Source organism: Pseudoliparis swirei, chromosome 1 (assembly GCF_029220125.1).
Source record: "Pseudoliparis swirei isolate HS2019 ecotype Mariana Trench chromosome 1, NWPU_hadal_v1, whole genome shotgun sequence".
Classification (NCBI taxonomy): domain Eukaryota; kingdom Metazoa; phylum Chordata; class Actinopteri; order Perciformes; family Liparidae; genus Pseudoliparis; species Pseudoliparis swirei.
In genome coordinates this window covers 15,116,438-15,130,892 of record NC_079388.1, presented here as the reverse complement: position 1 = coordinate 15,130,892, position 14,455 = coordinate 15,116,438, and the positions used below count along the sequence as shown (strand labels likewise).

Here is a 14,455-nt window from a genome sequence, read left to right as displayed (position 1 = left end):
TTAGCACAGCTGAAAACAGTTATGCTGGTGATATAAACTCTACAACTGGCCTTCCTTTGAGCTTGAAGAACAAAAGTAATACTTCAAATATTAATCATTATTTCTAACCTTGTCAATGTCTTGACTATATTTTCTATTCAATTTTCAATTCATTTGATAAATAAAAGTGAGTTTTCATGGAAGACACGAAATTGTCTGGATGACCCCAAACTTTTGAACGGCAGTGTATATATATATATATATATATAAAAGAGACGATAAAAATAAAAAATAAATTCTGAATTTGAATATACAGCCCTAATCCTTCCTTTGACCTATGCCCCGCCCACCAGACGACACGCTTCAAACAGGAACCGGTACGAGCAGAATGTTTTTCATCCCAAACATCGACCCGACTGCGTACGCAGGGACGACCTCAAACTCCAAGCGCCCGTCGCTTTCCGCCATCATCCTACCATCTTGCTTTTCACCAGCTCCTCGATGGCGCTCACCAACTCGGCAGCACTGGGCGTCTCCGAACTGGACGGACGGACCGACAGACAAGAAGAGGTCTAAGCGAAAACAAACGGAGAGATGAGAGCAGGGAGGAGAAGAAACACGGAGATTAGAGCTCTGGATCTGGATCTGCTCTTTGGCGTCTATGCTTCCTACAGAGAACATAGCGGCGTTTAAAGAAACCACACTTTATTTAGAACTCATACAAGCTCGACTTAAATTATATATATATATATATGCATCATCTTTATGTAAAAACTTCACTTACTGAACCCATGAGTGAGGTTCTTCATGTACTTGTAAGTTGGAATAGTCCATAAATTAATCAAAAGCTACTGTAGCTTCATATATTTTGATGCATGAAGGTAATTCCTGAGTTCTGGTTCAAGGCACAATGAGTAGGATGTGTGGCTTGCGATCCTCAGCTGGCGCGTTGGCTGCAGGTGAAACACGTCCAACATTTAGTTTCCTCTTTGACGCAGAGGAACGAACAAAGTAAGAAATAAAAGATGCTTTTTTTGTTTTTGGGGTGGAAAATCCTACTCATTCTGCCTTTGAGAAGTCAGCTTTCTTTATTAAAAAGTGAATGTTTCGTTATTGTTATTCGAGCGAACGATGACTCGGTGAAAATGTTTATTAAATGTTCGATGCGGTCGTCTGCAGAGAGAGAGACCCAAAAAGATGTTTCCTCACGTGAATTGTATCTGAAGGTTCAAACCAATTGAAAAGGGAAAGTATATGAAAAAAAAAGAATTAAAATGAAGAAAAAAGAAAGAAAAAGGAGGTGAAAAAACATGAGGCTGAAAATCGCCGTGAACAAAATAAAAATATGGGGAAGAAGAAAAAAAATTAAATGTAAGAAAATGGCGATGGGGAGAAGGTCGGGGGGGGGAAAAGGAGTCCGAGTGGAGGATGTTTCCGTCGCTTTCGCGGGTGATGAACAGCTTTTTAAACAAAAAAGAAAGGATGCTCACAGGCCGAGAATGAAAGAGGTAGATGTATGCATGTAGATATATATATATATATATATATAAATATATAGTTCAGGAGACTCTCACCCTTGCTGTGCTGTGCTTCAAGACTTTCCCCAATAAGGTTTTCTGGGTGAGCCTGTGTGCCCTTCTGGCCTCGCCAGCGTTTAGAGGTGCCAATTACTCGCATGGGTAATGAGGTTAACGCACAGAGGGTAAAAGGGAGATGAGGACGAGCGAGCGGGGCGAGTGAGGGAGGGGGTCGTGAAGGGTTGGAGGATGAGGGGAACAAGAGGGGCTTTTTGATTCGTTGCCTCAGTGTGGGGTGGGGGGTCTAAATTTGGATTCTTGTCCAGAGGAGCTGCCTGCTCGCCTGACGGAGACCTTCCTCCCCGTATTTATATTCTCATCCACTTTCTTTTCAGCCGCCAACAATACGAGCGATAAACATGCAGGATAAAGCTGCAGTCCTGCGTTTACGGTAACAGACTCAAGCCGGCGTTATAAAATTAAAAATGTCCTTGGTATTTATAGACGCGAATAAGGCATTAAAAGCCTTCAGATGTGTCCTGAAACTCCACATTGTCATTCATATGGATTTAAGAGCTACACTCTCTGTATTTACATTTCCCCCACTAGTGGCCGTGCTCATCTGCCGGGCGACTCTACAGTGGTGTGTTGTAGAAACAGGGCAGAAAATACAAGTCAGAAATCAATTAAACTAAAAAAAAAAGGAGAGAAAAACAACGGAAGGAAACAATTCTCCGCTAAAGGAATTCAGGAAAATACAAAAGTTAGGAAGAGTGGCTTTAAGGGGATAGAGAAAGGTATATTTTTAAAAGGAAGAAAGTCTAGAAAGAATATTTAATTTCCTTTTAATCCAGAAAATTGTTGTAGAAATCAAAAGGATAATGCTTTAGCAAGGAGCATTTAAAGCTGAAGAGAGGGCAGTGCGCGGGGGGAAAGGAGAGAATTAAATATTTGACCGAGGGAAGAAACAGGGGGAGGAGCAGGGCATTTCAGATGGAGAGGTATGGAAACTGAGACAAAGCAAAGACGGGACATAAATCAAGGTAATGCTACAGAGATGCAAACAGCAAACGATACAACCAGGAAACAAAACAAAAGAGAAACAGAAATTAGTGTCAGAGGAGCCTTCGCTCTCGTCGAGGAGACTCGGCGTGCCCGAAACGTTGCAGAAGAGAGAATATGATGCAACATGCCAGGATAACATGTTATGCATAACACAATCTACGGCAGTGGTTCTCAAATGGCAGTACGTGTACCCCTGGGGGTACGGGAAGGTACTCCAGGGGCTGACTTGAGATTTGTGAAGAAATATATATACAATTGTTATCCATTCAAAATAGTCTTTTTAATACATTTTCAAGAAACTGAATTGTATATATTCTATATTAAATCAGACATTGGTGGCACAGTACTGTGTATCACATCTTTTTTTCCAACCAAAAAATGCTTTACATCACTGAAAAAAGGTTGAGAACCACTGGTCTCAGGAGTCACTTAAAGCGGTCAGGAAATGAAGAAGAAGAAGACTGGAATGAGACAAGAACTGAAGACCATAACAGCAATAACAAGAAAGAGGACCTGTATAAAATGTGATAAAATTGCCTTTAAGAACTTAAGTTGTTACCCTGTCCCTGAATCTACAGGATGAATGATCGAAAGGGAATTAACCCTTCCAGTACCATCAACCTAATGTGACAGAGAAGCTCCTGTTGACTGTTTCTTGTACACGGCTCGACTGTTCTGCTGCTTTTAATGTTCAATTTAAATCCTTCCCCAAAGAGAAAACGTACTAAAGCAGAGCTTTCCATGTTGATGGAACACAAATCCCCGATAGTATCTAGGCTCATATCACTATATATAGATTCTCCCGGGCCTAATTCCAAAAAAAGGAAGGAGATAACTTCTAAACATCCTTTCTTACCTCAAATTGAAAACAACTCTGAGAAAGTCAAAAGGTGAAGACAGTTTGTGTCCCAACTCCTAATCCCCTGTTCATCGGCCGTCCCCCTCTCTCCTCCTCCTCCTCCTCCTCCTCCTCCTCCTCCTCCTCCTCCTCCTCCTCCTCCTCCTCCTCCTCCTCCTCCTCCTCCTCCTCCTCCTCCTCCTCCTCCTCCTCCTCCTCCTCCTCCTCCTCCTCCTCCTCCTCCTCCTCCTCCTCCTCCTCCTCCTCCTCCTCCTCCTCACCTTGTCGTCCTGTGAGTCCGGCTGCAGCAGGCTGTGCTGCTGGATGGCCATGGGCGGCGGCAGTGGCACCGAGTCGGCGCTCTCCTCGCCCTCCTCCTCCCCGCAGCTCTGCATGCCCGAAGAACTGGACTTGGACAGCGTGCCGCTCGACAGGCCCTCGTTACGGACCCTCTGCGCGGACGACAAAAAATAAAGTGGCGATGACGTCACAATACTTCACGCGGCGCCGAGCACCGAGAGCGCCGCGCGCGTCCTCCGCCCACCTCCTCCACCGTCTCGTCCTGGGGCGTCGCGGCGCTGTCGTCAGAGTCTTTCTGCGAGCCCATCGTCATCTCGCCGCTCTTCCGCACGTCGCGGCTCTTCTTGTGCTTGTGGGCCAGCTTCTTCACGTGGCCGTCCGCCTTGCCGCTGCTTAGCCGGCGCACGGGGCTGGTGAGCCACTTACGCAGAGTGTTGCCTTGGAAACGGAACGCGACGCAGTCAGTTTGCTGCCCTATGGAGGACTAAAGGCGCTCAGCAGAATGACAGAGGGGGGGGGCTACATAACATTCAACAGTTAAAGGGCTCCCGTCGGTTAGTTAGTCGGAATTATTGGGAGACTTTCGTGTTTTGAAATTTTTTTCTTCCTTCTGATTCATCAAGTTACACAATAGCAAAAACACATTCGCAGATCGAGTCTGGTGGCTTTGGCGAGAGCAAAGAAAACCGCATAAGCTCCTCCTCTGACTCATTTTTCTGGGATTTCAGATGAGCAGACGACGGTTAGTGTGACACAGGTGACCATACCTGGTCGTTTGGGCCCCGGTGAGGTGTGGGAGCCGATGCCGTGACCCGGCTGGAGCGTAGCCGACGACCCCGGCATGATGGAGTCGTTGCTGCACACTGACAGAGTGTCTGTGAAACACAGAGTGGCGTAATGGTTTTTAAGAATGTACGTTACGGCGCAGACACACACACACACACACACACACACACGCACTGCCAAAAGAGGTCATTCACACCACATTACTCCACCTTTGTGGTTGTAAATGCCCTCCATCTCCATGGAGGACCGGGAATGGGCGATGCAGAGTATGGAGCAGGGCACCAGGCCCTCCAGGGCGGGCGAGCGGTCCGTGGTCCGGACCAGGCACCAGTCCGGCTTGTCGTGGCAGCGCTCCAGAACCTCCACCGTCTGACCGCGACGCACCGTCAGCTCGTTGCTGTTGCTGGCCATGAAGTCGTGTATCACCACGGTCAGCTCGCAGCCACCGGACAGCTGAGGGGGGAGAAAAGGACACGCGTGATGACCGTGACCGTGTTGGAGATGGTTCTTCTGACGGACGTTGGTCACTGTGAACCCCGTGTGTGTGTGTGTGTGTGTGTGTGTTGACCTTGTCGCTGTCCAGTGTGTTCTGTGAAGTGCGGGATGCCAGAGAGATGGTGTCTGGTTGGCTGCTGCCTTCACCCTGACTGTCCAGGTCCTCTCCATCCCTAATACACACACACACACACATAGATCAATGAACGCTGTGGGCTGAAGCATCAGAGTGTACGCGATAGATTTGATTCCCTCAGATCATCTTGAATTTGTAGGCGTGGCCTCGCGTTTACCTTCCCCTTCCCTTGTGGTGCTTGGCCGTGGTCGTTTTGGAATATGAATGGGCTCCTTGAGCGCTCCTCTCAGGTGGATGGTGCGCTCCTGGATCACCTCCCGGATGTGCTTGATCCAGTCCTGCTTGTTCTCAATGCTCGACGCCTGTCGTTCGGGAAATAACGGGTTCAAGAAGTTAGTTAGAGTCGTCAAGAGCGAATAACTCTCTGGAATTCTCGTTTCACTCTGTGTGTTACACACAAGTCTGAATTCACCGCTCGTTGTCTCTTATCTTACATCATCCCCTCTAGCCATAAACAGCGGTTCCTAACTCTGTCCAATTAACTGCCCACACGCCCTTTGTTTTGCTCATCAAGTGTGTTCTCAAAGGAATACTTCCACTGGGTAATAATATTACCATTAAATTTCACTATGTAATAATAGTACCATTTGTATACTAATATATATATATATATATATATATATAAATAAAATTAATATATAAATAAATATATATATTAAAAAATATATATATATATGTTCTCGTATGCCTCCACAGTGAACAAAGAAATAAAACCCCCAAAGTTTTAGTGTAAATGCATGTGATTAGGCATCAGACAGCTGGATAAATGAAACTTAGATTATACTGCAGGAGTTGTGAGTGTTTGTGAATGGATGTTATGATATACTGTAGTTTTGCTATTTAATATAGTTTTACTCCAATTAAATCTCTTCGTTCGGCTTTGCGAGAAAAACAAACGTTATCTTTGAGAATTCGAGTTTACACAGAGTTGAGTGATTGACATTCAAAAGGTCATTTTGGGGTTGAACTATTCTTGAGCCGTCGTTCGCGAAAGAAGGGCAAGGATGAGAGGAGCCGAGACTTTGTGTTTCAGACTTGTGAGAAGTGTTGTACTCACCATGGCTCCGTGTTTGGATCCTTGACTTAGCTTTGAAAGAAAAGAAAATAGAGAATTTCACTGAGATGATACAGAAACGCACAACACTGATCATTTGCCTTGACAGCAAACTGTAGGCCAATTAAATTGTAATGGATTGTGTGTGTGTTTTAAGACTATCTGGGAGAATCAAATCTATCATGTACACTCTGATGCTTCAGCCCACAGCTTTCATTAATCTATGTGTGTGTGTGTGTGTGTGTGTGTGTGTGTGTGTGAGAGAACATGTGTAGTTAGTAATGAGACACACTTCATTCACTAGGCACACACGCAGTGGTTAGTTTGGTGGTCAACATGTAATAATTGTAACACGCAGAGTTTAAGTGTTAGGATTTTGGCGTCGTGCTGTTCCAACAGCTGACACACATTGTAATCCATCTGTGACAATATTAGACAGGAAAACACACAGAAGATATTTGAAAAAAGGGGGAGGGGGAACTCTAGAAATTCCCACACGGCATTAAATAAAGTGAGTGCCGTATCTAATCTCTACAACGGCGTTGAAATGATTAAAACCGGTTTATTCTTTCTGGTGGAGAAAGGTGCCTACTCGTCACTTTGACAAAGCGGCACGGAGCCAGGATGGGAGATTGTGGGCGATCGGGGGTCGAATCAGTGTCAGCAGCGTCGGCGGGAACATGTCAGCCCACAGAGAGGATGAAGAGATACAACATCCACCGAAAACACAGCCCCGGGTGTGCAGATGAGCCGAGTGTGTGTTAACGGATGGAAACGAAAAGACGCCAGAGAACACACAAAAGACCTTTTCTGAGTTGTATTTTTTTTCAAACCATATCGATCGAGTCTTTCGGGAGTTTTTAGAAGGAAGAGGAGAGAGGAAGTGTGTTTTACCTTGAGCACAATCTTGTTGTCAGAAGTCGGCGTACGTCCCACCCATAAAGCAAATTTACAGGGGTCTCCTTCAACATGCTCCGTCACCCCCAACTCCGACGTCTGAGAGGAGAGAGAAGGACAACATGAGGAGAGAGAAAGAGAACATGAGAGGAGAGAAGGACAACATGAGGAGAGAGAAGGACAACATGAGGAGAGAGAAGGACAACATGAGAAGGACAACATGAGGAGAGAGAAGGACAACATGAGGAGAGAGAAGGACAACATGAGAAGGACAACATGAGGAGAGAGAAGGACAACATGAGGAGAGAGAAGGACAACATGAGGAGAGAGAAGGACAACATGAGGAGAGAGAAGGACAACATGAGGAGAGAAGGACAACATGAGAAGGACAACATGAGAAGGACAACATGAGGAGAGAGGGACAACATGAGGAGAGAGAAGGACAACATGAGGAGAGAAGGACAACATGAGGAGAGAGAAGGACAACATGAGGAGAGAAGGACAACATGAGGAGAGAGAAGGACAACATGAGGAGAGAAGGACAACATGAGGAGAGAGAAGGACAACATGAGAAGAGAGAAGGACAACATGAGAAGGACAACATGAGGAGAGAGAAGGACAACATGAGAAGGACAACATGAGGAGAGAAGGACAACATGAGGAGAGAGAAGGACAACATGAGGAGAGAAGGACAACATGAGGAGAGAGAAGGACAACATGAGGAGAGAGAAGGACAACATGAGGAGAGAGAAGGACAACATGAGGAGAGAGAAGGACAACATGAGGAGAGAAGGACAACATGAGGAGAGAGAAGGACAACATGAGGAGAGAGAAGGACAACATGAGGAGAGAAGGACAACATGAGGAGAGAAGGACAACATGAGGAGAGAAGGACAACATGAGGAGAGAGAAGGACAACATGAGGAGAGAAGGACAACATGAGGAGAGAGAAGGACAACATGAGGAGAGAAGGACAACATGAGAAGGACAACATGAGGAGAGAGAAGGACAACATGAGGAGAGAGAAGGACAACATGAGGAGAGAAGGACAACATCAGGAGAGAAGGACAACATGAGGAGAGAGAAGGACAACATGAGGAGAGAAGGACAACATGAGGAGAGAAGGACAACATGAGGAGAGAAGGACAACATGAGGAGAGAAGGACAACATGAGGAGAGAGAAGGACAACATGAGGAGAGAAGGACCCTTTAAAGCAAGGAGAAGCTCTTATCCAAACACCCTTCAGAACACACAGTTCACATCGTCTCCTTACAAAGAGTTTGCTCTTGTAGATGTATTTGCTCCTGCCGTTGGAGTCCTTGACCTCCTTGCTGAACACGAGGGACATCTCGAAGAGGAAGAGGTGGCGCTCTCGGCCCTTACGGATCAGAGTCTTTGGATCCCAGACCTGGAACGAATCCTGGAGAATGAGCTCTCCCTGGGACTCGATGTTCTCATCAAAACCTGTGAGAAGAAGAGGGATATTAGCATGAAGGAGAAAAAACAAAACATGATGCCTTATTCATTAAGAGCTGTTATGTAATAGAAATACACCAATAAAACATCCCAGCAACATAAACACCAAGGAGTGTTAATCACCTTCCAGCATGGACAGGTGCATGGCATCGTTGGCTTTCTTGGGAACACTGAGCATCACCTCCAGGCCGTCTTTGATCTCACCTTTACCTTCTTCACAGCAAGTCAGCAGCTCCTGAAACACACACACACACACATACAGAAACCATGACAACAAGCAACTACGGAGGCGGCGTCCACAGCGGTGAGAATCGGGTTTGGCGGGCTACCTTCAACAGGAGCTGGTACTTGGTGATTCTCTGCACGGGCTTGATCAGATAGGAGGAGATGGAGTTGGCCAGCCGGTGCCGTTGTTGAATTTCCTGCGTGGAGAAGAAGCGGTAATGCGATCGCACCGAGCCGGCAGGCGGCGCACGAATCATCGAGCGTTAGGCAATACTCACATCAAAGTAGTTCCCAGCATGCTCTAGGATGAGCTGCGTCGAGTCGGGTTTGTTCTTACAGTAGTTCACATACATCTGGAACTTATCAGCCTAGACGACGAGAGAAAGACGGAACGATTATTACGATAACAAACAAGCAATCAATCACATTTACGACCTGAGAGCTTAAAACATATAAGTGGTAATTTTGAAGATTTATATGGCGCTAAACGTTTTTTTTAAGTCACTATGTCGGCGAATGAGGTCACACAGTGGAGATTGAGATATTTAAATGTCCGCAGTATTATTCTTTGTGTCTGTGGGAACGTGAATACAGAATCAAGCTAACGTAACTCTTCCTACAGCTGCGTCTTCACATTAAAAGCATCTCACCGGCAAAACACAAGTTGACTGTTGTGATGAAGTCGTCGCAGAAAATGCTGCCTGTCGGAGCTCAAAACTGCTTTTGTCTGACAGCGTGCATCAGTCTGAAATATGGCAGGGAGTCGTGGGAACGAGAAGACGAAGCAGCGAGATGAAGAGCTGCAGGCAAACTGCTTCCACTGTCGCCGTTTCGCAGACTAATGCCGAGTGCAGCATAAAATCAGATCACGGTGGCTCAGTACAGACTTCTTCATTAAACAGATGATAGTTTGATTTGCGGTTCTCTGCTGTGTTTTGGGACGTGTGGTATTTGATGTTAGCGCCAGTAGAAAAGGGCGTCGCCAAATCAACCAGGGGTGAAATCTCAGGGATCACCACGTTAAGCATTTAAGTCTCTAAACGTCACGCTGAACAAACGATACGTACCCATGTGACAAAGCAATGCCCGACATCCTCTGGCAGCTGCTCGTATTTCTCCAACTCTTTGAGGAAGATGCTGGAAACAAAAAAGGAGTGATTTAAAATGTGAGAAACAGCAAAACACATGTTTTTAACATTACGGTCTAAAGAAAAGAAATGTACACTTTTATTTATCCACGTGGGGAAATTCTTCTCTGCATTTGACCCATCCTTAGTTATTAAGGAGCAGTGGTTATTAAGCATCCTTAGTTATGAAGGAGAAGTGGTTATTAAGCATCCTTAGTTATTAAGGAGCAGCTGTTATTAAGCTTTCTTAGTTATTAAGCAGCAGTGGTTATTAAGCATTCTTAGTTATTAAGGAGCAGTGGTTATTAAGCATCCTTAGTTATTAAGCTTTCTTAGTTATTAAGGAGCAGTGGTTATTAAGCATCCTTAGTTATTAAGGAGCAGTGGTTATTAAGCATTCTTAGTTATTAAGGAGCAGTGGTTATTAAGCATCCTTAGTTATTAAGGAGCAGTGGTTATTAAGCATCCTTAGTTATTAAGGAGCAGTGGTTATTAAGCATCCTTAGTTATTAAGCTTTCTTAGTTATTAAGGTGCAGTGGTTATTAAGCATTCTTATTTATTAAGGAGCAGTGGTTATTAAGCTTTCTTAGTTCTTAAGGAGCAGTGGTTATTAAGCATCCTTAGTTATTAAGCTTTCTTAGTTATTAAGGAGCAGTGGTTATTAAGCATTCTTATTTATTCAGGAGCAGTGGTTATTAAGCATCCTTAGTTATTAAGGAGCAGTGGTTATTAAGCATTCTTAGTTATTAAGGAGCAGTGGTTATTAAGCATCCTTAGTTATTAAGCTTTCTTAGTTATTAAGGAGCAGTGGTTCTTAAGCATTCTTATTTATTAAGGAGCAGTGGTTATTAAGCATCCTTAGTTATTAAGGAGCAGTGGTTAATAAGCATTCTTATTTATTAAGGAGCAGTGGTTATTAAGCATTCTTAGTTAGTAAGGAGAAGTGGTTATTAAGCATTCTTAGTTATTGAGGAGCAGTGGTTTGCAGTGAAGTGCCCAGGGAGCAACTGGGGGTTCAGTGTCCTGCTCAAGGGCACTTCAACATGCAACTATGGAGAAGAGCGGAGATAGAACCGGCTATTTTGTGGTTACGGGACGAGCTACAGCCGACCCTAGTCTTGCAGGTTTAGTTTAAACATTTGCTTATAAAGGCATAAAAGGTGTTTCTTACTTATGGTGAAATTCATAGAGGTCCTGCATGTTTCCAAAGATGATGTGTTCCTTGTTGATGATCCCTGGAGGAATCTCCTCGACCCCACTGGTCATCTCCCACAGGTAAGTCTGCATAAAGAAGAAGAAGAACCAAAAGAAAATGTTAACAACTTTTCTGATGTATTTCCAAATGCTGTGTAAAACGTTGTTGCGCAACTCGGACATGAATCAGATCAACAGTTGTGGGCCGCGAAAATGGAACTCACATCCATGCACTCCCTCAGGTCTCGCACGTAGGCCTTCTCTGTCTGAATCAGCTCCGCCATGATGAACCTGGAGAGAGAGAGAGACAGAGAGAGAGAGAGACACCCATAATTAGCAATTGTCAGACGGTCCTCATCTACAGAACGATAACTCATGGTGCTAATAGCTCTCTTTCTTCAACCATCTACACTCATGAATAATGAAAGCGTTGCGGGTCATAAACCGCTCAGGATGGGTGCTGCTCGTACATAAAATGACGGCGCCTCCCTTTCCCCCTCGCGTACGACATCGTACTCATTTGTTGTCTCGTGGAGCTCGACCGGCGTGTCTGCACTTCTCGTGCTGGCACAGCAAAGAGGAGGCTGACGTCGGGAGGAGGAGGTTATTAATCACGCACAATCTATGATGTGCTCACATTCGCAATTAATTTACTCTTTTACTACGGAACCACTTACACCGATTGGGCAAGGGGGGGTTCGGTGTTGACGAGGACACTGACGGGCACAGTCATTTAACCCGAGACCTTTTTTATGACGGGGCAAGCACTCGTCCGCTCTGCTGCATATTTCGGGCACTGAGCCAAAGATTTAATGGCTCGTCCTTCGGGGCAATAAAACATATTCCCAACAAGAGGGACCACACCGTGAACATGCTGACGTTTCGTTTGTAGGCATGATGCGTACTGTTCAGTGCTAAATGCTAAACGGTTTTCATAAGGCACACCCTTCTCTCTTGCAAAAATATTCAGTCGGCAATTCTATAACTCTTTTTTTTAAGTGTCACGAGAAAAAACTCGTTATTTTTCAGATGAAAATATGACATGAACAGGAAGTGGTGACGTACTCCTTTCTGCGCGCCGACTTGCGTTTCTCCTCGTTGAGCTCGTGAGCGGCATCCCGCAGCTTGACCTCTGACCCCGGCGCCGTGGCTGGGATGATGTCCAACTGGAGATCCTTACTCTGACGCAGAAAAGGTGAAATGTTAAAGTTTATTTCAGGAGCCGGACAGAATGTGAATCGAGACGATTTGATTTGTATTCACGCGTGAGCACGTACCGCCTTGTTCGAGTCCGAGGAGATGCCGAGTGCTTTCTCCAGGCTGCAGCGGTACTTGTCCATGCGCAGCGAGAAGTCTCTGTAGCGCTTGTCCACGGCCGTCACCCATTTCTTGATCTCGCCGGCGTGACTGTGGCCCTTCTCGCAGAAGCCGTCAGCCAGCTGGATCAAAAGCTTCACGCGCTCCTTGGTTTGCTGGAGGAGAGGCGGAAGAGAGTGTTATATGTGTGTGTGTGTGTGTGTGTGTGTGTGTGTGGTGTGTGCGTGAGTCGAACCTTGGCTGTGATGTGGAAGTCCTCGTGCTCCTTCAGCAGCTCCTGTGTGTGGTGGATGCTCGAGCCGGTGGAGGTGTGTGTGGACAGGTAGAACTCACCGGTGTCGTGAATCCACTCCAGAGCCTGAAAAGGCAGCGGACGGCGGCGCCGTCAGAGATCACATGGCCACAGAGAGCGGTGTCGCTGCACCGCGACGCGAGCGGTTGTCGTTACCTGTTTGGCGCTGCGTTCAAACACCACATACTGCTGACACTGGTCCAGCCGCCGCTTCCTCATGGTCCAGAAGTGAAGAACCCGGTTCTCTCTCTGCAGCAGCTCGTTCAGGATGTCTTAACACGACAGAAACACACACGACATTCAGGCACTCGGTAACTTGCCACCCGGTGTCGCTCGACGCATTACATCAGATCTGTTTCCTGGCGACATAACAGGAATCCAGATTTGTTCTGGAGCTTTTCTACTGTTGGACATGTTGGAAGTTCTGTCATCCCGAAAGAGATCAATCTCTTTTTTGGGAGAGTCCCTTCTTTGACACTTGATTTTAAACTTGTTCTTTCACGTATTGTATTAGCTATTTAAAAAATAAACATTACTCCAAATATGTTATACAATTGAACCGTCAGTTCTGGTTGGGTAAACTTTGCATTTGTACATCTACCACTTGAGGGGGCAGAAGCTGCTCATTTACCCATTACTATCTACTTCAGTTATAAATTACTTTTAGCATTTTTGTCCAACCACTTAACCAGAGTGGGTTTTCTGACACCTACTTTTAACCTGCTGTTCCGGTGCTTTGACGTGGCTCAGCATCCCGGGCATGTTGACGCTGTTCCTGTGCATGTACTTGAGGAAGACGTCTGCGTTTCTTCTCGCCAGAGTGCACGCCTGATAGAAAAATCAGTAACACACACACACACAGTGAGATCAGAGCTGTACCTTGATACTGTGTCGAGGCTTTGCTTTGATTGTGTTCCATGTTAACCTTGAGGAAGGCCTCCTTCTGCTCCAGGTGTTTGCTGATCATGGGGCTGACGTGGTCCGTTTCACAGTTGGGTCCCAGTTTGTCGGCTCCTCCGCACCAGTCCTCCTCCCTCTTGTATTCCTGCTCCAGGCTCTCCAACACACTGCAGACCTGTAGGGACCGCCACACTTACGTCTTGGGAGAAAACACCGACGTTTCTTTCTTTGGAGGGGTTCAAATGAATGCCGATACCCTACACGTGGGGTCTCCTACCTGTTCAGAGGTCTTGTAAAAGGCCACCGAGGCGTTGACCAGCTTCAGTCGGTCCTCCATTTTCAGCATGAGCTGCTGCCAGTGGGAGGCCACGCTCTCGGCACAGTCCCGGATCAGGTCCATGTCGTAGTGGTTTGCCTGGAGCAGAGCCTCCGCCTTCTGCTGAACCTGCAGGGCACTCTGGTGAGTTTTCTGCAGAGAGGGAGGAGGTGGAGAACGTATGGCGTTTAGAATGACCTCAAATGATGAGCAAATCGACCTTCAGCATGCGGACGGATGACATCATCAACAGGAAAATGATGGGATGAACCGACAGCGTCTCACCTCGATGGCGTGTTGAAACTGTTCGTGCTCTCTCTGCAGTTGCTCAGCTTCCTGTAGGGAGCTGGCCGTTATGAGGCCGGCGTTCAGCATCGACTCGCCATTGCGAATCCAACCCAGAACCTGAATTTGAAAAAAACAGGAAAGTAGCGATCAAATATTTCCAGAGCGACACTCCCGAGATCCTATGGGTATCCTGAGCATCCTGCGGATGCAGACTCTCGGCCTGCAGATGGTGCCGTTTCAGGAAAACTGAG

At 46.1% G+C, this 14,455-nt stretch overlaps 1 protein-coding gene across 1 annotated transcript in view; it reads right to left on the bottom strand.

Moving 5' to 3' along the window:
- The window catches only part of LOC130193795 (triple functional domain protein-like), an 80,751-nt gene that overhangs the window by 13,335 nt on the left and 52,961 nt on the right, over positions 1-14,455 (bottom strand). Inside the window, 25 exon segments of the mRNA XM_056414918.1 lie at positions 456-551; positions 3,681-3,851; positions 3,944-4,137; positions 4,467-4,574; positions 4,695-4,938; positions 5,054-5,153; positions 5,274-5,307; positions 5,310-5,418; positions 6,174-6,203; positions 7,065-7,166; positions 8,342-8,532; positions 8,668-8,779; positions 8,874-8,966; positions 9,048-9,137; positions 9,837-9,906; positions 11,069-11,178; positions 11,316-11,382; positions 12,157-12,272; positions 12,369-12,563; positions 12,644-12,766; positions 12,857-12,972; positions 13,414-13,528; positions 13,626-13,775; positions 13,878-14,069; positions 14,202-14,321. Of these exon segments, the coding sequence (XP_056270893.1) occupies positions 456-551; positions 3,681-3,851; positions 3,944-4,137; positions 4,467-4,574; positions 4,695-4,938; positions 5,054-5,153; positions 5,274-5,307; positions 5,310-5,418; positions 6,174-6,203; positions 7,065-7,166; positions 8,342-8,532; positions 8,668-8,779; positions 8,874-8,966; positions 9,048-9,137; positions 9,837-9,906; positions 11,069-11,178; positions 11,316-11,382; positions 12,157-12,272; positions 12,369-12,563; positions 12,644-12,766; positions 12,857-12,972; positions 13,414-13,528; positions 13,626-13,775; positions 13,878-14,069; positions 14,202-14,321 (3,048 nt within the window).